The 27,454-nt window shown below is 35.7% G+C and overlaps 1 protein-coding gene across 3 annotated transcripts; it reads left to right on the top strand.

The window, feature by feature from the left end:
• Window positions 1-3,880: 3,880 nt before the first annotated feature.
• On the top strand, window positions 3,881-27,260 carry LOC129254688 (vacuolar protein sorting-associated protein 33A-like). Of its 3 annotated transcripts, none has more exons than XR_010296090.1 (16): window positions 3,881-4,248; window positions 5,234-5,299; window positions 5,745-5,984; window positions 8,305-8,409; window positions 8,847-8,963; window positions 10,415-10,589; window positions 11,169-11,386; window positions 12,983-13,073; window positions 14,246-14,320; window positions 15,454-15,533; window positions 19,961-20,047; window positions 21,554-21,685; window positions 22,226-22,394; window positions 23,347-23,463; window positions 24,112-24,982; window positions 25,478-27,254. XR_010296090.1 is itself a non-coding variant. In XM_064111322.1 (15 exons), exons 1-15 carry the CDS (start codon window positions 4,099-4,101, stop codon window positions 24,219-24,221), a joined length of 1,932 nt encoding a protein of 643 aa, XP_063967392.1. In that variant the 5' UTR covers window positions 3,888-4,098; the 3' UTR covers window positions 24,222-27,260. The 3 variants fall into 3 exon arrangements, 1 of the variants encoding a protein (XP_063967392.1); XR_010296087.1 differs by having other exon boundaries at window positions 3,926-4,248; window positions 24,112-25,003; XM_064111322.1 differs by having other exon boundaries at window positions 3,888-4,248; window positions 24,112-27,260.
• The last annotated feature ends 194 nt before the right edge of the window (window positions 27,261-27,454 follow it).

Here is a 27,454-nt window from a genome sequence, read left to right as displayed (position 1 = left end):
AACAGTGTACAGCAGGGGCGGATCAAGGATTTTCCAAAATGGGGGGGGGGGGGCACATTTTTCCGAGGAAAAATTTGACAAGCAAAAAAAAGGGGGGGGGGTTAAAAAAAAGTGATATTTAAAAAAAGTATTCACTTTCAAAGGGGGGGGGCACACTTCTGTTTTAATGGCATCAGTTTTACATTACAAAACTTAGTTTTGCTTCTCAAAAGGGGGGCACGGGCCGGCTGTGCCCCCCCCCCCTGGATCCGCCAGTGGTGTACAGTATCATACACAATAAATTAAATTCAAGGGCACGTGCTTGAATTTGTTCATTGGAAATGAATGTGCATTTTTCGCACCAATCAGCATCGCCAAGATTAAATCGGTGGTTTCAATTGCAGTACTGAATTTAGTTTCCTTAGAACATTATTACAACTTTTGCGACAACATGCAAAAGTCTAGATTTTAACCTTGGCCCACTGAACAGATATATATTTTGACACTCAGTCCAGGGGCTTTCTAGACCTTTCATAAACATGCTAATGTCAACGTACACTGTGATGTTGCTGGCGCAATATAAGTTTTGTGATGACTGTCATACCAGGTCAAAGTATATAGGCCTATATTTACATCCCATTGGCTCAACAATGTGTTTTTTCCAATTGCCAACATTTCGCGACTGACGAAATTGTTGACTTTGTACTGATGTTGGCCCAACAATACCTTTGCGACATCGTTGGTCCAATATGTTGACACTTTGCCAACCTTTCCCTATTGTCAACATTGTGATGTTGGACGGATATCAATTTTGCGATATGGGCGATATCATAATTACGTAAAAATAAAAAAGGAGATTGTTAGCATGTTTTTTTTCTTGCAATGTAACAAGGGCAATGTTTTGGGGAAAAAAGTAAAAAATACTTCTTGCTAAATTTTCGTTTGCAGATTATATAGGCCTATTTTCTAGTATTGATATCAGTTGAAAAAAAGAAAAAGGATATAGATATTATTTTGAATTATTATTTGCTTTTTATAAAAGTTTTGTTGGAAATGAATCCAAGTGAAAAATAACAATTAAAAGACTAATTAACATTTTTTTTTCACCTGTTATGTTGAAAACTTGCTATACGTCCAGTGTATCCCCGCGGCAGATTTCACCGGGAAAACGAGAAAAGGGAGCGAGAAAGAAAGGGAAAAGGAAAGGGGAAGGAACGGAGGAAAAGGAAAAGGGAAAAGGTGAATAGAAAAAAAACATTAAAAATGGAAAACGGAAGGGAAGCGGGAAAAGGAACGAAAGAAAAACATGTGAGAAAAAACAAATCATTCCGAAATAGGCCTATTATACATTAGCATGATTACTTAGAACGGAAAATAAATTAAAAGATGATCCAAATAGCAAACAAAGGCGGGAAATTAATTTATACCCGATGGAATGAGCCAAGAGCTAATTTGGATAACGAAAAAACTCAAGGGACAAGAAAAAAAAAAAAGAACGTAATAACACGACCGGGCTGCCGAGGATTAAAAATAATTAGTAGCAGGGGGTAGAGGAAGGAAGGGATGGACTACAATTAAACTTGCTAAATTTTATGCAATAATGGTCGCAATCAGGACAAAAATGTCCCTATAGCCAAATGCTTGAAATCCTCATGTTATTATTTCGTTATAATGCCCTATACCTATATAGGCAAGCTTTACGCTGGCAAGAGTTACCGTCAAAAAGTCTTTCAAGTGTTTACTTTGGCTAAATGTCCAAAGCTACCGGGGGCTCTGCCCCATATACCCCAAGCAGTATATAGGGGCTCTTCATCTGTAACCTTCAAAGGGCTCCGGAACGACCCTGTATGGCCTCCTTCCTACATTAAACTTTTACTGGCGTGCAGGGGGGATCTTGCTTCCACACAGAAGGGGGAATAAAAAAAAATAGAAGGCAACGCAATGAAATGAATGGAAAACAATGAAATATGTTATTTGCTGAATTTAATGTAAAAATCTATCAAATAATTCATTAGAATTTCATTTCAAAAGGCCATTTTCGGGCTCGCTTCGCTCGATTTTCCCACATTACTATCTTGTGACCCCTCAAAATATTTGTCTCATTGCGCAACTGCGTTGAATTTTGTGTAAAAGATATATACTGTATGTATCTGCGATTCGATTAAAATTCTGTAAGGTTTAAAATGGCTTTGATATCAAGAGGTTCCGGTGGCTCTGCATGCGCTTCTCCCACTCGCATAGCACAGGCGGTTTGGCCATGGCCCCCAAAAGTTCTACAACCCGAACAAAAACAAAAAAAACAAAAAAAAGAAAAGGAGGAAAGAAAAGCAAAGGAAAAGTGCAAGATATGATGTTGGAGCCTATTTACTGAATATAATGTCAGAAATGTCTCAAAGTTATATTCTCATGAAAATGTTTATTTTTTTCTCGCTGGCTTCGCTCGCTCTGGACTTGTATTACGCAGCTTTTTGGCTCATGCGCCATAATACTGCAGTGCACCTCTTTTTTTGTTTTTATACTCTTCACGCTATACCGCCGCCCGCATGTATAGATCTTCGCGCACAATCATTAAAAAAAAAAGAATCCTGTTCACAGTGGCGTATCCAGACAAAAAAATTAACAAGGAAAGAAAAGGAAAGAGAGAAGGGTGAAAAATGATATCATTTTCTGAATATTATGTCAAAATCTGTCACAAAATGTGACTTTCTGCTCGCTCGCAACTTTGTTTTTTGAATAAATTCTGCCGGGTACGCCATGTCTGGTCCTCTCAAATATTTTGCCTCGTTACAACACTGCCTGTTCATATCATGATTATGACCGGCAAATTTTTGGCTCTTGCCCCACCCCCCCCCCCCCCGGCCATCGACCCCTGTTACGCCCCTGATCAATATAGAAAACCGTGTATCTCTCTCCAGAAATGGAGGCAAATATTAAAGATTGATGCACATGTACTACTTTGAAATGAAATGAATAAAGGAGACCAGTTATGGTTGTTTTACAAACAAAAAAATAGGTAAATATATTTACTGTAGTGGCCCAACGCTGAAAATTTCATCAAAATTGAGAAAGTTATGACATTTTAAAGTTTCGCTTAATTTCACAAAACAGTCATAAAATGCAGATCCTGGTCGGTATGCGAATGAGGACACTGATGACGTCATCCACTCATATTTCTTTTGTATCTTATTATATGAAATTTTCTCCTAATTGTCAAGTGAAACACGATTAATTCCCCCATAAACATGTGCAATTCATTATCATTGTTTAACGCTATACATGTGTGGTTCAGTCAAGTTGGTCCCTTATTGTCATACTTATCTGTAAAAAATGAAATATTGTATAATTCAAACAAGTACAATAAAACAAAAGAAATAGTGAGTGAGGGTCTCATTTGCATATCACTGTGTTGTGCATTTCAGTGTTTTGTGAAAAATAACAGAGCCAAACTGAAATGTCAGTCATTTGCGATTTTGATGAAATTTAAGCGTTATGCTAGTTTGATTTTTCTATATTTATTCAAATCAACATTTTCTGGGGTGGACTTGACCTTTCACTATATGAAGATGAAAGAGGCACTCGAGTGAAAAAGTTAGTAAGCCGGGTGCACTGTTTTTCTAATAGGGGCATTTTTTAGTGCTTCAGCCGCCCGTGGATTAAAACTAATTTGTAACAGCTAGGGGTATCAATAAATTTTAATTCTTCAGTATGGACTTGCATGCCGAGATATCAGTTGGAAAATTTTCAAGGAATATTTTTTTGATATTGTAAAATAATTCAAATTTTATCGGTCATTTAACAATGGTTGAATTTTAAAGATATTTCTAATATTTCCATTTTCTTTTTTATTCTCTTTTAACCTTGTTTCTTTAATTTCTCCTAATCTCTTCCCTTTCCTCCGTATATTTTTATTTTTGTTTTGTAGGCCGACGGGAGTGGGGACGTGCCTAGTTATGCAATTGCCTGCGCGCTGCGTATGAAATCAACCACTCTCTTGAACTAAATCTGTTTGGCCTTTTTTAGCTACGTACATGTGGTCTCCGATCCGCCCGCCCGCCGCGCCGCCGCGCCCCGGTAGCTAGAGCTAGCTCGGCCTCCGCGGTCTTTCTTGCACAAATTTATATGCAGCAACGGTTCATTTTGTATGCATATATCCACGAAGAAAAAAAAATGGCCACACATCTTGTCAGTGGACGTGTGAATTTAGCCTTTTGGAGAGAAGTTGCCAGAAGAGAACTCTTAGATTGTTTGGACAAATGCATAGGGAGTAAGGTGAGTTTGATTGATGTACTGCTTAACTTAGATTAGAATTCGTTTACAACAAATTTACAAATTTACAAATTTAACGAGTAGGCCTAGGCCTAGGTCTAACTTTAATTACGTTCCACGACTCTGACGAGCCTGTTGTGTGACTGGGGCATATGATTACGGGAAAGGGGGGGGGGGGGGGGGTGGACTTGAGGGGGGTGGACTTGGGTGTGTCAGACTCTGTTGTAATTGTATTGAACATGTTGAACTGGATATCGGTTCAGCTCAGCTATACATTATTAGGCCTGGGGGGTTAACAAGACAAAAAAAAAACGACGGGCCGGCTCTTCGATTTTTGTCTTTATTTCATAAAAATATAGGCCTATATTATAGAACTGGACCAAAATGAAGATTAATATTCAGTTTTGGCCTTAAATACACACACAAAAAAAAACTTTTTAAAGGGGGGAAAAAGTGACTTACTTCAGTCTATAATTTGTGAGTGGAGCCAACAGAGTTCAGCAGAACAACCAATAAAACTGAGACCAAAGCTTTTGGTCTAAGTTAGGGGTGATTGTAAATTTACACCTTTTTTGTTTTATGCAGGCCAGTTACGTTGCCAGTCGTTGGTATCTAAATCTAATGTTTTACAGGAATAACGTCGTTTCTGGGGATTTATTAAAACAATTTTGTAACAAAAATGTGACATTTATGTAAAAAAAAAAACAAGTCCTCAAAACAAAAGAATTGTGATATTTAATATTTAATAAAAGAAATAAATAAGCATGATACTGATTATTTTTTTTAATTGGTCCTAAAAAATTATTAAATTGAATATTCAAATCAATTCAATTCAAATTTGACAAAATATTCATCAAATGAAAGTTACAATCAAAATTTCACTTGGGATTTTTTTTTATTGTTAGCACAACAGGTCACTAGTCATACATAACTTTTGTTTATGAACCATATTACCGTATTCTTCTGTCGATCATCATTTTACATGCAGGCAGTGGTCTGGGATGATTTTCTTACGGGACCTATTGGGCTCATCGCTGAATATTCCTTGTTAAAGGTAGGTTGTCTACAGCTGTATAATGATCGATGAAGGTGTTATTGCTCTTGCACTACAACATTAGTTGTGGGAGGTCAAGCTGACAAGAAGACAGTCTTGATGAAGAAGAAATAGAATAAAATAAAAAAAGAGGTATTTGAAAATAATGTTCTATCTCTGAATACCGTTAACACTGGTATCTATGCAGTGCCATTGTACCTTCCATCTAACATTGAAGACGAGTTCACTTGGACACACAAAAATACCATTAAAAAAATAACTTTCTTCCTTTGTCATTGTATGGTAGTAGGGTAGCATATAGGCCATAGCTTGTACATTGAATAAAGTTTGAGCTGTTCAGAAAGTCTCATTTGTCTAGTTTATAGATACTATGTCAAAGAAATTATAACAAATTTACATCATTTTTGTCATGTAAGTAGTGCCAAATTCATATCTCTTCATTTAGGAACATGAAGTTGACCGTATGTTCCCCCTTCGACATGGTCATCTGCCTTTGAAGAGTTCGTCCAGTGGTGCAGGTGGTACTATCCAGAATGTTATATTCATTGTGCGCCCTCGATTGGACCTGATGACAATTGTTGCAGACAATATCCGCAAGGCGGAGGAAACCCCTGGACGCTTCCGCAAAGAGTTCCACATTTTCTTTGTGCCAAGGAAGAGTCTTCTCTGTGAGAGAAAGTTGACGGTAAGTTCCCTAACATTGAAACAGCTTAAAACTCAGGGATTTTATGGTCATGGAGAGACCTGTATCGGCCGCACAGAAACGCTGTTAGCGTAACATTGCACTAAGAAAGGGACCTGTTACAACTGGTAATTTCGTCGCGATGGCTAATGTCAAAGTAATGCATTATTTACATCTGGGATCAATGCTTGACATCACAATCTGTATATCATTATTCATTAACAAATCAGCTACTAACAACATGGGTAGAATGACCGCACAGTCAGAAGGCACATAAAGCACTGTTAAGGCACCGTTAGGCACAAGTGTTGTTAGGGGATTTGAGTTAGGCAAAATCTATAATTTGTGCGTAGCGATCTAGATTTAACTTAAGATTTAGTTATGATTATTTGCACATCCTACGAGTTTAAAATCTTGTCTAGGAAAGGGTAAAGGAATGTAATTAATTGTTATATAGGCCTAAAAAATTTCCTTATTATTACATTTTAAACATGAAATGACAGCAAGTATATATTTACTAATTTAATTTTTAAAATATTGAAAAGGATTTAAAAGATCAAGAAAATTAGCCTATCATGATATTACGATGGAGATTCTGTACAAAAAAAAATGCAATCCCACTTATCATCAGTTTATTTGTTTGAAAATGCTCTTCACAGACTTCACTTATCATGCTCATGATAGAGTATTTGCCAGTGAGGATTATCATATGATAAATTTCATCAGCTATTGTTCTTCTTTCTAATGTAGGGTCTATTCTTAAAAATGTCTTCAATAAAAATATCTTGGAAGAAAAAAATATTGATGAAAAGGATCATATCTTGGCACTAATCAACATCTCCCGCTGTATACCCATACTTATAGGGGTACTCCAGGCTGAAGAAAATAATACGGTTTGAACAGTAAAGTGAGACAAATAAAACACTGACAAATTAATAAAAATTGGAAATGAATATAACAAATTATGGTATATTAAAATTTTGCATGAGGCCCTATTTCGGTGAAATTTGTATTCATGTCTTCAGGAATATGCAATGAGAGTCTGTTGTATCATACAAAATTAGATTTATTTAAATTTTGTCCACCCAGAATATTGCTTCAAAGATCGGGCGACATACACACATTTGAGACAATTACGAGTTCATTTCAATAAAATCAGAAAAAGGGGAAAGAGCTAGAGGATATGGCATCATCGTTCCATTTATTGCATATTCATGGCCACATGCTGCTCAGTAATATCATTTGCAAAATACAGTATTAAATTTTTAATATTAAAGAATTTTGTTATTTTTTAAATCAGATTTTGATGAAATTCGGTCGAGGTCTATTTTAAATTACTTGGTATAAGAAGAAAGGGAGACAAGTTTTAAAGGGAGAAATTATTCACTAACATCGTCACTATTGGTGCCCTTGGCACTGTTAGTGATTTGTATTAACATTAGCGCCACTGTTAGCTTCTGCTGGGCCTTTTATTGTTAGATTATTAGGAATTCGGCTAAGCTTCTGTGAGTTTATCGATATCGGTAGGTCTACTTTTAGTGCTCTGTTAGTGAAAACAATGCATCTAGGCGGTGGTCGCCCGTGAAAGATGTGACTGGCCCTACTGTTAGTGTTTTTTTACGCTAACAATGCTTCTGTGCAGCCGCCCCTGGGTGTTTGTTAAAGCCAAATTTTCATAAAGTTTGGTATGCATCACCTTACTAATGACTAGAATGTGGCAAACCAATATTTTTTTATCACTAAAGACAGATTGTACAGATGCAACATCGGGTAAAATATTGATGTGCATTTTGGTGCGTCTAAAACCAGTTGCTATGAGAGAACTAAGACAGTGTTATGAAACTGACCTGGACTGAAATGTAAATTCTTTAGAATTAAACTACTTATTCTACAAACTTCTTTTATTAGTAAAGGTGGTATGTATGTAGGGGATCACTGTTTTGCCAGCCATAGGCTTATATTGTAATTCCCCATCCACATATATGTGCTTTACATTTTATAAAATTGATAATTGAATTGAATTTAAATTGAATGATAATATATCCATTTATATAGCGCAATTCTACTATGTGCATATATTCTCATGCATTTGACACTCGGTTGGCAGCTTATCCAGTTGTGCCTTACAGCAGTTGCTCTCTGACAGGTATTTATAATGCTTTTCACAAAAAGCTATGTGTAGTGTAATTCACTCTCTATGAAAACTACTTGATTTCAAGCATCTTTTACATTCACCAAAAATAAAATAAAAGCTTATGATGTCACCACCTCATCTATGAATTGTTTTATACCAATTCTAACGGATTCTCCCTTTCCCTTGCAGGAGCTTGGGGTTTATGGAACACTGACTACAGTAGGAGAATATAATCTGGATCTTTTACCTTTTGATAGTGATATATTATCTATGGAGTCCGATTCTGCCTTCAAGGTTTGTATATATGTACTCTTTAATAGATGTTGGTAGGTGAGGGGGTGGGTATGGGGGGGGGGGGGTGATTAGCCGGCTCTACCTTAGCTGTGGCATACATAAATGTATTCATGATATTTAGAGTTACAGCGTAATGTGCCATCGAAATGAGCATTAGTTCTTGAATCCCTGATTCATGAGAAAATGTGATCATCCAATAGAAAAGAATTATTGGGTTTTTCATGAAATAAATGATTCATACTTTATTACAACCCAAGAAAAACAAAAAGATTGTTGTTGAGTAATTATGTTTAGAAATTGAATAAGTTGAGATCTGTCAGATATTTTAAGGGAATTTGTTCCAAAGAGAGTGATGAAAAATGAAATTGATGAAATGCATTTTTATTTTTATTTTATTAAACCCAAATCTTGTTAATTTTTTTGGGTATTTTGTTTAGGACTGTTATCTCCAAGGTGATCCTACTTCCATGTTCCATGTTGCCAAGTCATTGATGAAAATACAAGCTCTCTATGGCATCATTCCACATATATATGGAAAAGGAGAGTGTTCTCGGGTAAGTAACATGTGACCTTCTGTCTCAATACCAACAATATATTGCCCACCAAGATTTCTGTAATTGACAAAATAGTAATTTATCTTCCAAAATGAAGAGTGAGAATATTGGCTCATCTGGAAGAGCAATTCTTCATATTGTAGGCATGATTTTCTTCTGCAGATCCACTGATTTCCACAGATTTTGAAATCCAGATTTGTTTTGCATACCATACCCTCAAAATGTGATTAAAACTAAAACAATGAATTTTCAATACCTAGAATTACAATTAAGTACAGGTGGAGGACCCCCTTCCCATAACCACCCCAGGGTATCTGTTGCTACACTCTTTTACAAGCAGCAGTTATCGTTATTTTCTTTATGATATACATATTATTCTTTGGAGTTGTGAAGTTAAAGCCTATCTTTAGTTTTAGTTGGTGATTTGCTGATTTATTGTGGTTTTGAGGTGGACGGTCACATGTAGGGTATTTCATGAGTCTAACCCACAAAGTCAGTGCTGATACAAAGACTTGCTTGAATACTTTCATCATTTCTTTCCTATATGTGGACAAGAAGTGGTTATTGTTACATATTATAACCCTTTCATATTAGACTGGACTGGGTTTTTTTGCCTAAGATTCTGACGGACACTTATTCAGCCCCCTAAGAGCTTGGAATTGGCAGTACGAAGGCTATCAATATGCACTTTGCTTTTGATGCAATCTCTAAGACTAAATCATTTTTATGCCTCCACCCACCATCTGTCCGTTAAGATAGATAAATACTGTTTAGGGGTCAACTTAAAGTTTGGTTTATGAATGCAAAGTAAAGGACAATGATCTAATTAGATTTTGTGGGGAAAAGAAAATGTTTCAGGGTTTAATTTCAGACTGGGCTCATAAATGCATATAGGAATGACAATGATTTGATTAGATTTTCAGGTCAATATTCTAAGGTCACAGAGGTCATTATTGGAAAATTTTAGAATTTCTGTATATTTGGTCTGGTAATAGTGTAGATATAAACTTCTACTACACATTCCTTGCATTTAAGAATCTATCTAGTTTCACAAAGAAATGTTGATTTCTAAACTATGTTTGTGAGTGAAATACAATTTGTAGGCTCTCAATCTCTATTGATGAGATTTCTACATTACAAATTTATTGTGAAAAATGTCTAGGGGCAAAATTAGTTCTCCAAACTTTTTAGGGTTAAATTGCAATCCCAACTTCATAAGTGTTTTGCTTTCTTTTGGACCTCCATCCCCATCAGTTGCAAGAATTGATAGTTTTTGAAGTTTTAACGTCTGTTTTTATTTTGTAAGGGGCTCCCACTTTCGGAAAAATGTGTCAACTTTCAAAATGTATCTTGATTTATTTATTTAGTCTGCCATTTTGCAATAATCCAACTAATTAAAATATATCTTTAGTGTAAATTCAGTCTTTTTCTTTCTTTAATTTGGCATATAGCAAGTGACAGATATGGTGATGAGAATGAGACGAGAGATGGCAGGTACAGAAAGACTCATTGCACCGCAGATTGATTGTTTGCTTCTCATCGATCGTAATGTTGACCTCTTAACCCCACTCATGACACAGCTCACTTATGAAGGGCTCATCGATGAAATTTATGGCATCACAAATGGTAGGTAAAATATGTCTTTATTCTTATTTCTGCTATTACATATTATTGGAAATGTCTTTAATTCTAATTTGCATTTGCAACTGTGTTGCAAAATAATTTCTTTTGGATCGAGTCGCAGATTTAGATTTTTAGAAATTTTTTAAGAATCTTTTACAAGGATTGGAGCTAGGTGGATAAGGAATAGAAGGTGGAGCAAGAAATGGAGACAGATAGAGAAGGGAGAGGGTAAAAGGGAGATGGAGAGAGAGAGATAGAGAGGTAAAGCAAGAGAAAGAGAGGTGTTGAGGGAGAGAGAGGTGGGAAAGGGGTTGAGGGGGAGAGAGATAAATGTGACGGATGGGTTGAGGGGGAGAGAGGTGGGAAAGGGGTTGAGGGAGAGAGAGATAAAGGTGAGGGAGGGGAGAGAGGTGGAGGAGGGGTGAGGGGGAGAGAGGGACATGTGAAGATGTTGAGAGAGGAGAGAGATGGTGGAGGGGAGGAACCTGAGAATTTACATGTTATCAACATTTTACAGAAATAAAAGTCATGTCACATTGCATAAAAACACCTGATATTCATGTTTGAATTAATATTTTCCAGCAACTGTCAAACTACCACCAGAGAAATTTGCCAAGAAAGATGATGATCCCAAGCAAGGTCAACAACAACAACAACAACAGCAGGATCTACCATCAGAGCCTAAGAAGGTCCAACTTAACTCTGCTGATGAGCTCTTTTCTGTTATCAGGGATCGGAACTTCCATGCTGTAGGACCAGAACTCAGCCGTAGGGCCAAGATCCTTTCAGCTCAATATGAGGTCAGTATTACCATAGGTCTGCGGTGTGATGGTCAGTGGTGACATATCAAGATAGAAAATGTAATATAAATCATAGATTCGACATTTATATATTTCTAAGAAACAATGTTTGAAAATATAATAAACGATAGAATACATTTAGCACGAATATTACTTTTTTTCTTCAAAGAAAATTTCACCTGAAATATACTTTAATTCCAACGGCATCCCAATCATGTGAAAGAGCTTAATACGCTCTTTCATTTGATACAAAATTTGTCATGGTAGTATTTATATTTCTGAAGGTATAGTAAATTTAACGATGTTTGGCAAGCGAACAAATTTCACTGAATTCCATGGGTGATGTAAACTTTTGGCCTCAACTGTACATACAGTTATGCTTAAAAGTTAGTGCACCCTACCACAAAATGCACTCCTTCATGCTGAGTGTTGTATGTAGACAACAACACTACAATGTTCGATAAGACCAGGGAAACAAACTTTATTGAATGTAATTTTTCTCACCTGGCTTCACAATAAATATTTATTAACATGGCAGAAGTTGAACACTTAAAATATGGGGTTCACTAACTGTTGAGCACAACTCTCCTGCGCTTAATACATGGTGTTATATTACCGGTATTGCATTTGAAAAACTGAACAGTATTCTGTTAAAAGACTCATAAGAAAGTAGGAAAGGATGACTTCAGTGTTGTAAAGCACTTTGCAGTTTTGTAATGCAATGGAATCGAACAGTAATAACAGATTTACTCCTATTCATATGAATGACATACATCCTTAGTAGATTTGATTATTAAAAACTATAGTCAATAAATGTGATTGACAGATATCTACTAGGATTTAGATGCCAACATTCCAACAGGTTGAAATTTACAATAAGATTGACAGGTGGCCTGATGTAATTTACAATATTGTTGATTTGGAATGTTGATGTACAGGAGGCATGATGTTCATTACAGGAAGGTTGATTTCAGTAATGTACATCATTCCTTTCCCAGTCAGTCAACCCTTCGATCTTGTTCTTTTACTGTAGTCAGAGTCCTCAAGGTCACCCAATGACCTTGAACATAGAGCAAAAATTTAAACTTGAGCTCATTCTTCAGTTTGGGCATTTTATTTTTAGGTGTATAAATTAATATTATCTTGTTATCAGGAAGAAAACAAAAAGGAAAAAAAAACCCACCATGTTTTCCTTTGTATTGAACAGAAATCAGATTCCATGTTAATTTCCTATGTTTATTTATTTTAATAATCATGGTTGTTCTAATTTGTACTATCTGAAAATGGTTTCATGTTTTATGTTCTATTGAATCATAGTGATTCTTGACAAAATTTTGAAGAAATTATTATCTGTTGAATTATAGTAAGCAATTGTCACCTTGGTTATTTCAGAAAACTTTATGTGTGAAATATATCTAATTAGTCTAAGAGTGGGTATGTTAACTCTGTTCTAGGCTTTCATGATCGCTTTTATGAAAACTATTTTACATGATCAAAATTGGCATTAGTTTATTATTTGTTAATGATTTGTTTATTAAGGTAAATCAAGTTCTTATTTGCCAAATTTGTCAAATATCCTACCTTAATTCTTTTTAGGAACGTAAAGATGCTAAATCAGTGTCAGCAATCAGACAATTTGTCTCTAAGCTTCATCACATACAGGCTGCAAAGATGTCTCTAGCCACACGTGAGTAATACAGATTATGGCAGCATCATCCTCGTTAACATTTCTAAGCAACAGAAATGATGACAACACAACCACCCCCATATCCAAACATAAGACTGCCATCAGCAAACGTTAAGAGTAATATCACCACAGGATAAAGCCGGGGTAATAATAACATTATCATGTTAAGCAGGGCCCGCTGGGAGAACGGTTTTCAGAACTGAAGTGGCTACCCTGTGTAATTTTGTTATCATCATCATCAATCATCATCATCACAGGAATATTAACACCCTCAAAACTGCAATGGCTACAGCACCACCTCTAACAACAGCAACAAAAACAGTGACAACACAAACAAATCTTCTGTCACTACCCAAAATAACAGTGCCAACAACAGATGTTGTGAAAACTAAGAAGATTAACACTATAAAAACCCATTGACAACGTAACAACAACCAACCACCACCAACAACAGCAATTGTTAATAACAATATTATCACTATACCCACTTACCTCACCTTGGTCTCGAGTGGGGAAGGTATATCAATGCATTGCCAAACTAAATTAGTGCTCAAGCGGGAAGTTTAATATTATTGTTGTTGTTGCTGTTGTAAGGAGCCAAAATTGTTTCGTGATTCAAATCATTAGATAAATGGTTCAAATTCACTATAGGCAGGTTGGCGGCCATCTTGGATTTGCAATGTATTGTACTGTGCAATCTATGCACTGGACATACAGTGTGTGTTTTTAATGAGTTAGACCTAATTTTTTTTGTGTAGTCTATATTGCATACATGTAAGCAATTGTTATTTTTAGAGAAAGATTCGTGTCTAGATGCAGGACTAGCAATTCAACTACTGTTGTAGTTCAAAGATTCTGTTAAGCTGATTTTTAGTGGCCACTATAGAGGGTGGGTTATTGACTAAGGGACGAAAAATGAGTGGCCACTGGCCACATTAGACAGGTGACTGCTATAGACAGGGTCTACAACATATGAATTTCCTATGTGGGAATTTGAAGTGGCCACTATAAGCAGGTGGCCACTATAGAAAGGGTGGCAGCTAAGACAGGTTTGACTGTATTTGATGTGATTATACGATTGAGAATGTCTTGTTACTTTGGTATTTGTGAAACAATAATCTTGAATTAAAAGTTACTGTGTACTATAAATGTGACTGTTTTCATTCTATCAGATACATCGATTGCAGAACTGATCAAAGAAAGAACAGATAAAGAAAGTTTCATGGATTCACTACAGACACAACAAGGTCAGTTAAGTCAGATGTCAAATATGTCAACTACATTCTGTTGATAATAGTGAGCTTGAGGGCTGCTTGATGAATTTTCTGGGTATTCGATTATAACCTGCTTTACAAATCACAATATGGTCCCCATTTATAATTGTTACATAAATCACTAACAGTAGAGATATCATATTTCAGCTCATTTGACTCTTAAATCATTCATAATTATCTAGGAAGTATAAATAGATGATTGTCTTCACCATCGATGAATCAGGAAAGAGCAGAGTAAACATAAGAAACGTACAACTTAATAAAAAATTTGATACTTATGGCTTCCCATACTTAAACCACAACTTTAAACCTGAGTTTAAGTTAAACTTGACTTCAGAATACGGGCCATAAGTTTTTCATTCAGACCCGAATGTGAGATGCCCGAAGTTCCCACAAGTTTTCAGAGTGACCATAGCTTGACTGCAAAATTCTAACGCTATCTCTCTTAAAGGTCAAGTCCACCCCAGAAAATTGTTGATTTGAATCGATAGAGAAAAATCAATCAAACATAACGCTGCAAATTTCATCGAAATCGGATGTAAAATAAGAAAGTTATGACATTTTTAGGTTTCGCTTATTTTTCACAAAACAGTTAAATGCACAACTCAGTGATATGCAAATGAGAGAGTCGATGATGTCCATCACTCCCTATTTCTCTTGTTTTTTATTGTTTGAATAATACAATATTTTAATTTTTACAGATTTGACAACAAGGACCAACTTAACTTAACCATAAACTGTTAAAATAATGGTAATTCCACATGTTCAGGAAGAAATGAAACTTTGTTTCACTTGACAAGGGGGAGAAAATTAGAATATTTCATATAATAAAATACAAAAGAAATAGAGAGTGGGTGACGTCATCAGTCTGCCAATTTGCATACAGACCAGGATGTGCATACAACTGTTTTGTGAAATTAAGCGAAACTTTAAAATGTCATAACTTTCTTATTTTACATCCGATTTTGATGAAATTTTCAGTGTTTTGCTTGTTGGATTTTTCTCCTTTTTTTCAAATCAACTATTTGTTGGGGTGGACTTGTCCTTTAAATTGTATTATCAGCATGGTTAAACACATTCCGTAAGTCTTTCTCCGTTCTTTGCAGAATTCATGAATGGCATTGACACAGATAAGGCCAATGGATATATAGAAGACTGCATTGCAAGGAAAGAACCATTGGTCAAGGTTAGTATTATCAACAGAGTATCTGATCTTTGCTAAGCCTCATTTGATTTTAAGTTTTCAAATTGATATGGGAGCATCAGTTGCAATAATATTGGGCATGTCGATACAAGAAATAATGTCATGTATTATAAATTCCATTGATTCTCATATTTTAATTGCTCATGATAATTGAAAGTATTTTTCCTAGAATCATGTGTGAAATGATATATTGAATATACAGATAAAACCATCTAGAATTTTCTGGGAATATTTATATCAGTTGACATATTGGTCCGGTCTGTTAGCGTAAAAAACACCCTACTTGTGGACACAGTGGACAAAAGCATGATTTTTTCTCCAGACCTTTGTTTATGTATGAGAATTAAAAATGGGGTATGCTCCAAAAAATCTGGCTGCAGGAACAGTGAAAAAATGGGTGAAAATGTCAGAATTTATGAGTTTAGATTGGTCTGATATATAGACTAGCGCTAGTGCAAAACTCAATAGCAGTGCATTATTTTGCATTGGTTTAGTTCTTGAATTCAGACCCTTTTTGAACAGATATTCTGTTTGTCCTCACATCTCAATGCACTAAATATCTGAATGCAGATGCTAAACAAGCCGAAGGGTGGTGATGGAGGGGGTTGAATGTTGGTGTGTATGTACATATTTTGGTCTTGGGGTAAAGATGTGCAAGACACATTTTTTTGCATGTGTTGGAAATTGTGTTGCCATGGTAACAGTGTATTATGGCAAAATAAGGTTACAAATCTTGCAGTTAGAACTTCTTCCTCTGTTTTCATCCGATTCTCATGAAATTTGGCACACACATTGGTCTTGAGGTGTAGATGTCTAAGACACATTTTGTGTGTCTTTCGGAAATTTTGTTGCCATGGTAACAACATAACATTTGGTGAAAATTGGGGAAAAAACTTTGCAATTCAAACTGCTTCATCAGTTTTAAATCAATTCTCATGAAATTTGGCACACACATTGGTATTAAAGTAAAGATGTACAAGGCACTTTTTGTGATTGTTTCAGAAATTGTGTTGCCATGGTAACAACATATTATATGGCAAAATTTAGGTAAAAACCTTGCAATTTGAACTACTTCATCAGTTTCAAACCAATTCTCATGCATGATATGGCTCACACATTGGCCTTGAGATAAAGATGTGCAAGAACCTTTTTTTTTTCATTTGTCAGAGAGTGCATTGCCTTGATAACCACATATAGCCAGAAATGCAGGGAAAACTCATCAATTGTGGATCAATCTACTTCTCAGTTTTCAGCCTGTGCTCAGAAAAGTTTACACAAATATTCATTTTGGGTAAAGATTCACATTCAGTGTTAAAGGGGAATCCAGCCTTGGTCATAAAATGTTGTGTGGAAAAGGAGAAAAATAAGAATGGTGAAAGTTTGAAAGCAATCGGACAAGCAAAATAAAGTTATGGCTGCTTTAAAATTAAGATCCCTAAGGCTACTAGTATGTAGATTTCAAATTGATAATGGGTAAGTAAATTATGACAAGGGGTGAGGCCGCAAGGACAACTTTCCCATTGGCCTTGTACTTTGATTTTTGGTTTTCTCCTAAATTTCATTGGGGCCGTAATATAAACCTGTTAGTATAATGCTTTATGTCCTCATGAAAGAAAGATACAATTTGAAATAAAACTTTTGAAAAAGACATTTTAGTCAATTAATTATTTCTGTACATGGAAGAGTGGTCCTTCCCTTACATCATTATGACATCACATGTGCGGCCAATTTGAAGTCTTCATGGGTATATAGTGATTACCAATGTTTACAACTTTTATATATTCACAACTTTCTTATGGTTTGTCCGATATTGTTCAAACTTTGACCTATTGTCTGATTTTTTCTTTTCCTCATTAAAAAACAAGTGTTTATTTGGTTTGGATTCCCCTTTAACATCATAAAATAGCGCAGGGTATTCATGGTATTAATCACCTTCAATAATATTTATAGGTTCTTTTTTTTTGGGGGGGGGGGGCGGAGGAGGTCCTTAAAAACTGACAACATAAAAATATAGCAGGTTAAAGGACATGGCCATTAGGAACTTAAACACTCTTAAAGAAAGCACCCCTTCCATTTTTTTTTTTTTTTTTTTTTTTTTTTTTTGGGGGGGGGGGGGCCTTTAGAAAATTGCCACATAAAGAGTAAAAGGAAATAATTACAACTAGGAACTGACCCCCCCCCCCCCCCAAAAAAAAAAAAAAAAAAGGGGGGAAGAAAAATCCTTTACACTTCAGCGTATTAATTTAAAGCCTGAAACATTCTGGTTTGATAAAAGATCATTTCCGGTGCCCAATTAATCAACGTTTTATTTATCTCCTTCTACTCAGTCTTTGTTCATTTCAGTGTTTACTCTGACTTTCTTACATCACTTTTTGCACTTTTTGCACTTTAGAGCTTTACCATACCTTCTTGTTTTGTTTCCTCCCCCCCCCCCTCTTTTCTCCCTCTCTAAGTACTTTTTTTTTGCTATTTTAATTCATTATTATCTAGCAACAATTATTCCATTTTGAATGCTTACACCTACACTGAAATATTATACCATGACATTTATTCTTTTCTTCATAATCTTCTAAACTCTATTTTGGCTACACTCTGTCCTAAATAATACTATTAGCTATATTTAATGTCTAGTTTAAAGAATTGAAGAAATGGCTGTCATGATATTATATTTCGGTAAAGGTGCATTAAATTCATAGTTGCAGCATTCAGAATGGAATAACTGTTGCTTAAAAAAAATGGATTTAGTTGTTTTCCGAAAATCCTCTGTGAAAATTTTAGTTATATCTGAAAGGGATATGACTAGAATATATGTAGAGAAATAAAAGTCATCATTTGCTCAATGAACAGTGAATATGGGGACGGGTGCACATCTTGGGAAGGTGGAACTAAGGTTTGGAAAATCAGCCGTTGAAAGTAGAAGGGGTACACATTTTGTTTTGCTTGCCAGTGTTGGAACTCCTTTGCCAGAGCGGAAGGTTTCACATTCACCCAGTGTACCCCCAGCCTATGCCCTTGAGGGGATGCTTATTTCAAGAGTGTTAATTGACACCGCCTTTAACCTTTATTTTGAGGTCAGATTTTAAGGACCAATCCCGCTCCTCCCCCAAAACCTAGAAATATTACTGAAGGTGATTAATACCCCCACACTCATATTTTTTAATGCAGTTTAGAATTTAATATGAATCTTTACCCAAAGATGAATATTTCTTCCAACTTTTATGAGCACTGACTAAAAAAAGGGGAAGTTGTTTGATCCACAATGGATTTTCCTGCATTTCTGGCTATCATATGTGGTTACCATGGCAATATACTCTGACAAATGCACACATAAACTGGTTCTTGCACATCTTTACCTCAAAGCAAATGTATGAGCCAAATTTCATGAGAAATGGTTCAAAACTGATGAAGTTGTTCAAATTGCAAGGTTTTTACCTAAATTTTGCCATATAATATGTTGTTACCATGGCAACACAATTTATGAAACACATACAAAAAGTGCCTTGTACATCTTTACTCTAATACCAATGTGTGTGTCAAATTTCATGAGAATTGATTTAAAACTGATGAAGCAGTTTGAATTGTAATTTTTTCCCCAATTTTCACCAAATAATATGTTGTTACCATGGTAACAAGATTTTTGAAAGACACACAAAATGTGTCTTAGACATCTACACCTCAAGACCAATGTGTGTGCCAAATTTCATGAGAATCGGGTGACAACAGAGAAAGTAGTTCTAACTGCAAGATTTGTACCTTATTTTTGCCATAATACACTGTTACCATGGCAACACAATTTCCAACACATGCAAAAAAATGTGTTTTGCACATCTTTACCCCAAGACCAAAATATGTACATACATACCAACATTCAACCCCCTCCACCGCCACCCTTCGGCTTGTTTAGCATCTGCATTCAGATATTTGGTGCATTGAGATGTGAGGACAAACAGAATATCTGTTCAAAAAGGGTCTGAATTCAAGAACTAAACCAATGCAAAATAATGCACTGCTGTTGAGTTTTGGACTAGCGCTAGTCTATATATCAGACCAATCTAAACTCATAAATTCTGACATTTTCACCCATTTTTTCACTGTTCCTGCAGCCAGATTTTTTGGAGCATACCCCATTTTTTATTCTCATACATAAACAAAGGTCTGGAGAAAAAATCATGCTTTTGTCCACCGTGTCCACATAATTCCGCTAACAGACCAGACTATATGGGTGAATTGCTCACATGTCAAAATCAAAGCTTTAAAAATCTGTAACTCTGGTTATAATTTGATGGATTTTGCCAAGCCTTCATTAATGTTTTGTTGTTTTTACTGCTCTTATCAAAACCAACTTTATGTCAGGGTGAACTTCCCCTCTCTAATGATGCTCCTCGTCTTCCCATCCTCTCTCTCTCCAGGTTCTAAGACTTCTATGTATGCAGTCAGTCACAAACAATGGATTAAAACCAAAGATATTTGATTACTACAGAAGAGAAATATTACAGGTTGGTAGAACATGGAGAATTAAATAAATGTATGAAAATAACTAATGTGGTAACTGTGCCATTCAACTGTAACTACCATGGAATCCTTGCTTTTGATTGGCCGCATTGTTACGATGGTCTTAAAATTGGATGGCAAAGTTACTTTTAAAGTAACTGTCATGCAGGATCCTGATGGTTTGAATTAATTTTCTTGAGGGCAGATTCAGTGTTATAGGCCGGGGCGAACATCCTGGCATTTTTAATCTCTAGCCCTAGCAACTGACCGGCTGATGAAAACAATGCACTAGCAACCTGTGCAGCAGTACAGCGTTTTGGCATGCCTACAAATAAAATGCATAATACACAAACATCGCATTCATACTTTGTGCTGAACGTCCTTATTATCGAGTTTACCCATTTCATTATCTGCAAGTGTATGAAACTTTCTGAAATTTTCAGTGCTGTTTCTGACATTTCATTGTGTTTCTTATACTTTGTTTTAATCGCACTAAGGTCAGTGCTGTCATTGTTAAGCGGATGTGACGTCACTCCGCCCTCGCTTATACGATGGAAATACAGGGGGATATAGTAAAAGTAAGGCAATTTTAAAGCAGAAATGAACCAGCCGCCTTAATGGCGCCATCTCAAGTCCTCAACTACTCACATCTGGCCAACATCATTGCAACATTCTGAGCTGTGTAGTCTGTGTAATATACATGTGGACCCACTTTAATAATAATTCACCACTATGAATGAAATTATAGGCTAATTCATTCTCTATGTTATTGATGGTTATCTCAAAATGTTTATTTTAAGATGAGATATTTATAACACACAATCAGTCAAAGACCATACAAAGTGTTAGCAATTTAGTGAGTGAGATTTGGATTGGATACAAACATTGATTGTATTTCAGTTGTACTTTGTGCAGTTTCAGTAATACAAGCAACTGTAGAAATCAAAGGTACAAAATGTGAATAATAACTAGAAAGAAGTTGATTATACAATTGCAAACCCGAGCATGATATTATATTTTAATATATTCTTTCAAGCAGTTTCCTTTTCATAAAAGGCATGGGAGTTAGGTTCAATTTGTGTTCAATCATCACATTACCAAACTTTATTTAACTATTTATTATCAAACTGTTTTTATACAGGATAACATGTTCAGATTAAATGTTTTTGGTATGGTCATGTTAACACAAAACATCAATATATAAAAGATACAGTAAAAAAGTGACCCTGGAATGAATCTTACTAGGTGTTCAGATGTCAATAATTTGATTTAGATAAGTTTTGTAAATTTATTAGGTTTTGAAGCTAAGAAAGGTAATCTGAATTGTGCTTCCAACACCACACCAACACTGACCTTGAAATCATCTATTGTTAATTTTCTTGTATTTCTCATATACCTAGTTAAATTTCACCCAGAGCAACAATTCTGTCATGGGTTATAACTTTGTTAGGAAGTCCAGTCTTACATATACTATTTGGTTAAAAAATACACTTATATTTTGTTGTTGATAGACATACGGGTATGAGAATAATCTGTCTCTGCAGCAGCTAGAGAGGGCAGGCTTGCTTCGAATCCAGGAACAGAAAACTTATCCTACCATTAGAAAGACACTGAAGCTAGTTATGGAAGATGTGAATGAACAGGTATGTTTAATTTCACCATTCTTTCATCAAAACATTCAAGATAAATGTCAACTAGGATTATTGCATTTAGTACAATTAAAAAGGTGAAATACCATAATTCATGAATGAAAAATAATTAAAAGTACAAATTGTCACCATTCTCCCCTCCCAACACCCTTTGTCCCATACATTTATCTACATGTGCCTTTTTTTTAAATAATATCAACTTCAATTTTTATAGAGCTTCTTTTAAAATCTGTTGCCTGTTATTCATTAATCGTCATCAACTGTTTCATACCTTTGAAACTCCTTATCGATCCACATATCACTTTTCCCCTCGAGGGAAAATGTGAACTATTCATAAACTCAACAAGGATATGAAATATTCTACAGTCTGAAGTGTTTTCTCTTGTCAAACTATTCATTTTCTTGGTATGTATTGCATTACTACTGCAACCGAATACAATGTTACTGGATGCAACACCCAAATATACAATAATGTGCAGGCCTTTCTTGCATCTTTGTGAATTATCCTGGATTGTTCTCTGTTGTTGATCCTAGAACCCGACAGATATATCCTATGTATTCAGTGGATATGCCCCTCTGTCCGTAAGGCTGGCCCAGTTCTTGGCAAGACCTGGATGGCGTAGTATAGACGAGGTCTTGAGACTTCTCCCTGGTCCAACAATAGAAGAGACGCAAGTACTACCCACAGGTCTCCAGAAGAAAAGTAACCATTGATACTTTTTCCATTTTGCATGTTGGTTCTTCTGTATTTTAAAGAGCCTTTCCATTGTTGTGGTAAATGATCAAGTAAAGCTGAATTAATTTATAATTTGCAGGAAGCCCTATGAAGTAGTAAATACATCTAAGATTGTTCTCTATATTGTAACACAGTGATAGGTCATTTCACTGAAAAGTGAAATAGTGCTCTGCTTATATTACAGAGATACATCTCTTTACCCAAAGACTGAAAGATATTATGCCATCTGGAACCTGTTACACAAAGATTTACAATGGATGGCAAATACAAAGGAACCTTTCTGAATTGGTTTCTAATTAGTGTTTAGTACAAAGTGCACAATCAACGATGATCTTGATTGGTCATTAACATTAAGCAATTTATTTCAAATCTTTGTGTAATGGTGCCCTGTAAACTTTCCTTCAAAAAGTTGACAGGGATCTTGTGACTAAATTTTGTAACAGTCATAGTGGAACACATCACAGAAAGCTAAATTCAAGTCTGGTTATGATTACAAAATGAATTCTAACAGAGTTCAACAAACAGACCACCAAGTGTTCTATGTTAAATGCCTTACTAAATAGTAAGGCATTTAACATAGAACACTTGGTGGTCTGTTTGTTGAACTCTGTTAGAATTCATTTTGTAATCATAACCAAGCTATATTTGGTATTTATTGCTCACGTATGGTCATCTCTGTTGTGCCGTGGAGGCTATTTTCTGTGCATTATTTTTGAATAATTTTCATCATTTCAAAATACTTTGCTTGCATGAAATTTGTCAGAACTAATATATCTTATTTATATCTAGGACAATATGATGATTCACTGAAGACCTCTTCTTGAAATTAATGCTCATTGGAAGAGTTCTCAAGTATTTCATTTAGATTTTTTAGATTTTAGAAATCCTCTGTAATATCTTCTTCTCTGATGTGTTCCAGGGCCTATGATAGGAGATAGCCAAGGTGATTCAACAAAGGTAACACTAATCTACTTCCTTGGAGGGGTCACCTACGCAGAGATTGCTGCTCTTAGGTTCCTTTCACAGCAAGAAGATGGTAAGTATTGTCTAATAATCTCTCTCTCGATCTCTTTTTCTAAGCTTATTGTGGTTATGTCATGGTCTAGTGGGTCATAGGGTTGTGGGTTCGAATCCCAACCATGTTTATTTCCTTCAGCAAGATGTGTATCCCTTTTATGCCGCACTCAAGCCATGTGAAAATTTCTAAAGCCTGCAGCACACTAAAGTTCCAAGAAGCAAACTGGTGAAATTATTTTATTTAAAGTTGGGCATAATGCTATAAATACTAAAATCAGAATTCTGGTTTGGTTTATGCCTTGTGGTAGGAATGAAGTCTAAATCTGCTTCAGGTCACAGCCAATGATCACATCATCATGAGTTGGAATTGAATTTGATTTTTTCCTACAGGGAGGCTCCAAATATACCAGAATTTTGATTTTAGTGTTCATTCCACTATTCAGATCTTTGATCGTTAAAATTTTAAAAGTGGGAATACTCACATCAAATGATATTGAATTTCTTTGAAAATCAGATCGTATACAGATAATTTAGTGTTTGCCTGGCTTGAGATTATTATGAAGTCTGTTAAAAAAATACAGTTTATCCACTGTAGCTACCACCTGTGTTTTCAACAAATTTTAATGTGGCTAGTCCAAATAAAAGTTTTCAATCATTTTCTTTCCAGCTCCGACTGAGTTTGTAATTGCTACAACAAAGATCATCAATGGTCATAACTGGCTACAGAGCATGTTGGAAGTTACTCCGTCATCTCAAGATACCACCCCACAGAGATGAGAAGGGATAGAGTACTAGTTTATGGTTTGCTACTAGAGTTCTTTTTGTATTTACTGTTTATATCATGTTGACGGAAAGATGCTGGACCTATTTTATAGGCAATTATATCAAGGTTAAACTGAGCTATAATTGCGCTGGACGATATTGCATGTTTAGACTTTCAACTATACGCAACTGTAATATGTAATCCCCATTAAATATTTGTCAAGCAGTTGCACATAATGTGGCTGCTCCATGGGTCTGTTCTTGTCTTTCAAACAGAGGGTTGAGAGTTTGAATCCCAGCCGTTTTCCCTTTAGCAAGAAAGCTATCCACATTATGCTGCACTCATCCCAGATGAGGTGAACTGGTACCTGGCAGGATTAATTCCTTGAATGCATTGAGTGCTGGAAGTGGCAGGTTAAGCTAAAGCCAGGGTATCTGGCAGGAATCAATTAAGTCGTTTGTGGGCCAAAAAAGGTTGCCAGGCTAAGGGCCTTGGTAATAATATCCAAAATCCTTTGCAAGTACATAGAGACATTATACAAATAGCGAATAGGCATGAGTGCGATGGTGCGAGATTTCGCATGAGGTGAAAGAAAGATGCTCTATTCAACGAGGCGTTAGCCATCTTGAATAGAGCGTCTCTTTCACCGAATGCAAAATCTCGCACCATTGCACGAATAAGAATATTCGCTATTTGCGTTGTACAACGCCTCAGAATTTAGCGAAAAATATGAAAAAAAACAAAGTTTTTCCCTGCAGTAATCTATGAAAAGGGAGCAAAAAATTGAAAGCGAAAAGCAAAATCCCACAAGCGCACATGGGCAGCATTGCGCATTTAGCCAGCATACGCGTATTGCACCTTCATTTTACTGAGCGCAATGAATTAAACTATTGTGACGTTGACATTCTGCATCTCATTTGCTCGCGTACAACAAGCTAAGTAGGCGTTGTACAATAGATAATGTGACATCTGCTATACAAGAACAAAATATTATCATTCCTTGGAAAATTAAGAATTGGATTATTGATGTTAGGGTTTTGTTGCTTACTGTCACTGCTTCAGTGTAATTTAAGCTAATTTTGATGACTGAGACGGTTCGATGACATTTGCTCCTGCGACAATCGCTCCCCTAGAAATTCCACAGACTTATCGAATAACCAACTTCAACCCTGGGTTTTACATTATACCCTACCCTAAACCTAACATAAAACCCTATTACAACCCTAATTCTACATCTTAGACGAAATAAAGCCTGGAGCAATTGTCGCAGGAGCAAATGTGTCACTCTCCGAGACATATAGAAACCCACATATTTTTATATTATGGGAGAGGTAATATAATGTATCCAATAGATCTGTCCATTAAGTTTCAGTGTCATTATATTATGATATATGGTCATATTGTGGAGTCTTAAAGTCATATGGGATCGGCTTTCATGGGGAGTGGATTATAGTTTGCTGATCCCAGACTTTGTTAAAAGCATTGACAATAACTGCAATAGAAACTTATTTGGAGAAAGCAAAATTTATCTACCACCGAGAAATTCTTCAGCCATACTAGGCTTTGCCTAAGGGCAACTTTCCGGCCTGGGAAAGTGAGATTATGAAATTACAAGGCAATTCCCAGTGGCACTACTGTCCGCAGGTCATAAATCTCTGCCATACTCTGTGTGATTGGCATCCAAATAGTTTGAAATTCCCCATGATAATTGATGGCTCATGTGGTTTTAAGCTATAAGAGACTCCTACTTAACATCATTACTCATTTCTGACCTAGGTTATATCTGATTACATGATTTTTATCTCACATTCTTGCCACAGTTGACATTTCTATCACAAATAATATCATTGACAATATATTGTTGTCAATATGAATCGCTGGCCATCTACAGTGACACTCAGGCAGAAAATATATTTTCAATTATATTCCACATACTAAGAATCTTGCTATAAGGTTGGTCAAATGTCAATTGTGTGTTAAAGGTTAGTTCCCCATCAATTACTTGTGGTCATGGAACATGTGTTCGCTGATCTCGTCAGCCCATACAGTCTTAGGTTATTATTAATGATTTTGAGAATGAAAGTCCATTGTCACTTATAATTATTATTATTTCTTTTTTGGTCCGTTCTTTCTTCATTACATGCACATGCAGTGAGGTTTGCGCAAGATATAAATCCATGGAAACAGTTTACATACGTATTAGAAGTGAAACTTTATGCAAAATGAAATTGCATTGCCTGTCAAGTTTGTTTCGGAAAGATAGCTACATCCACCTTGCCCTGAAAGTGATAGTTTATTACCTCTACCAGAGGTGATAATTTGCTTAACACTTTAATTTACTTGTGTTTATGTCATGTCAAGTCAGAGAACTTTGTGTTTGGTCATTGTCATACAGTCATTCAATGTGGATATTCTGTAAATTTCATTAAATGTGATATATATTTTCTTCATCTCAAACATTGTAGATAAGTTTATCCTTTTTATATTTCTTTATAGATTTTGAACAAAATAATGGACCAAAATTATAAAAATTTATTAACATGTTTATTTTATCTATCATATGCTAATTGTTAGGTATGCCTCTTATAAAGTAATACTTTAAGAGATTTAGAACTACTTCTAATAGGCAGTTTATTTTGGTGGCCTTGCCCCCTTTTAAAAGTATGGCACCACCCAAGTTTAAAGATGCATGTACAGTGGTACTCAAAAAGTTTGTGAACTCCATCCATGAATGAATTTTAAGTGTTAAAGATCTGCCATGTTTTAGATATTTAATTGTGAAGTCAGGTTTCTCTGGGTGCGTCAAACATTGTAGTGCTGTTGTCTACATTCAACACTCAGCATGAACAGTGCATTTTGTGAAGGGGTTCACTAACTTTTGAGCACAAATATATATGGCATGCCAGCCAATATTTTGAAGTTAATAGTATTGTGCAATACATTCATGCCCATCAGCAATTACTGCTGTGTTTATCAACTATGTGATGACTATGGATTCTGTGAAAAGTTAACGGTCCATGTATAATAAAATTGACAAAAAGGTAATTGAATTCAAGCTCTGTTACTCTGAAAACTATTTATTTCAAAGGTACCACTTGCCAAATTTTTTTTTTGATGACTTCATTTGTGAATAGACAGAAAAGAGAGAGAAGGGGGGGGGGAGAGATATAAGGGAGGCAGGAGACATAAGCAAGAGGGGGAGGGGAAAGGAGAGTGCAAGATTACAGCTTAAAGCTGGTACAGGAAT

Source organism: Lytechinus pictus, chromosome 2 (assembly GCF_037042905.1).
Source record: "Lytechinus pictus isolate F3 Inbred chromosome 2, Lp3.0, whole genome shotgun sequence".
NCBI lineage: Eukaryota > Metazoa > Echinodermata > Echinoidea > Temnopleuroida > Toxopneustidae > Lytechinus > Lytechinus pictus.
This window is presented reverse-complemented; position numbering and strand designations above follow the sequence as displayed.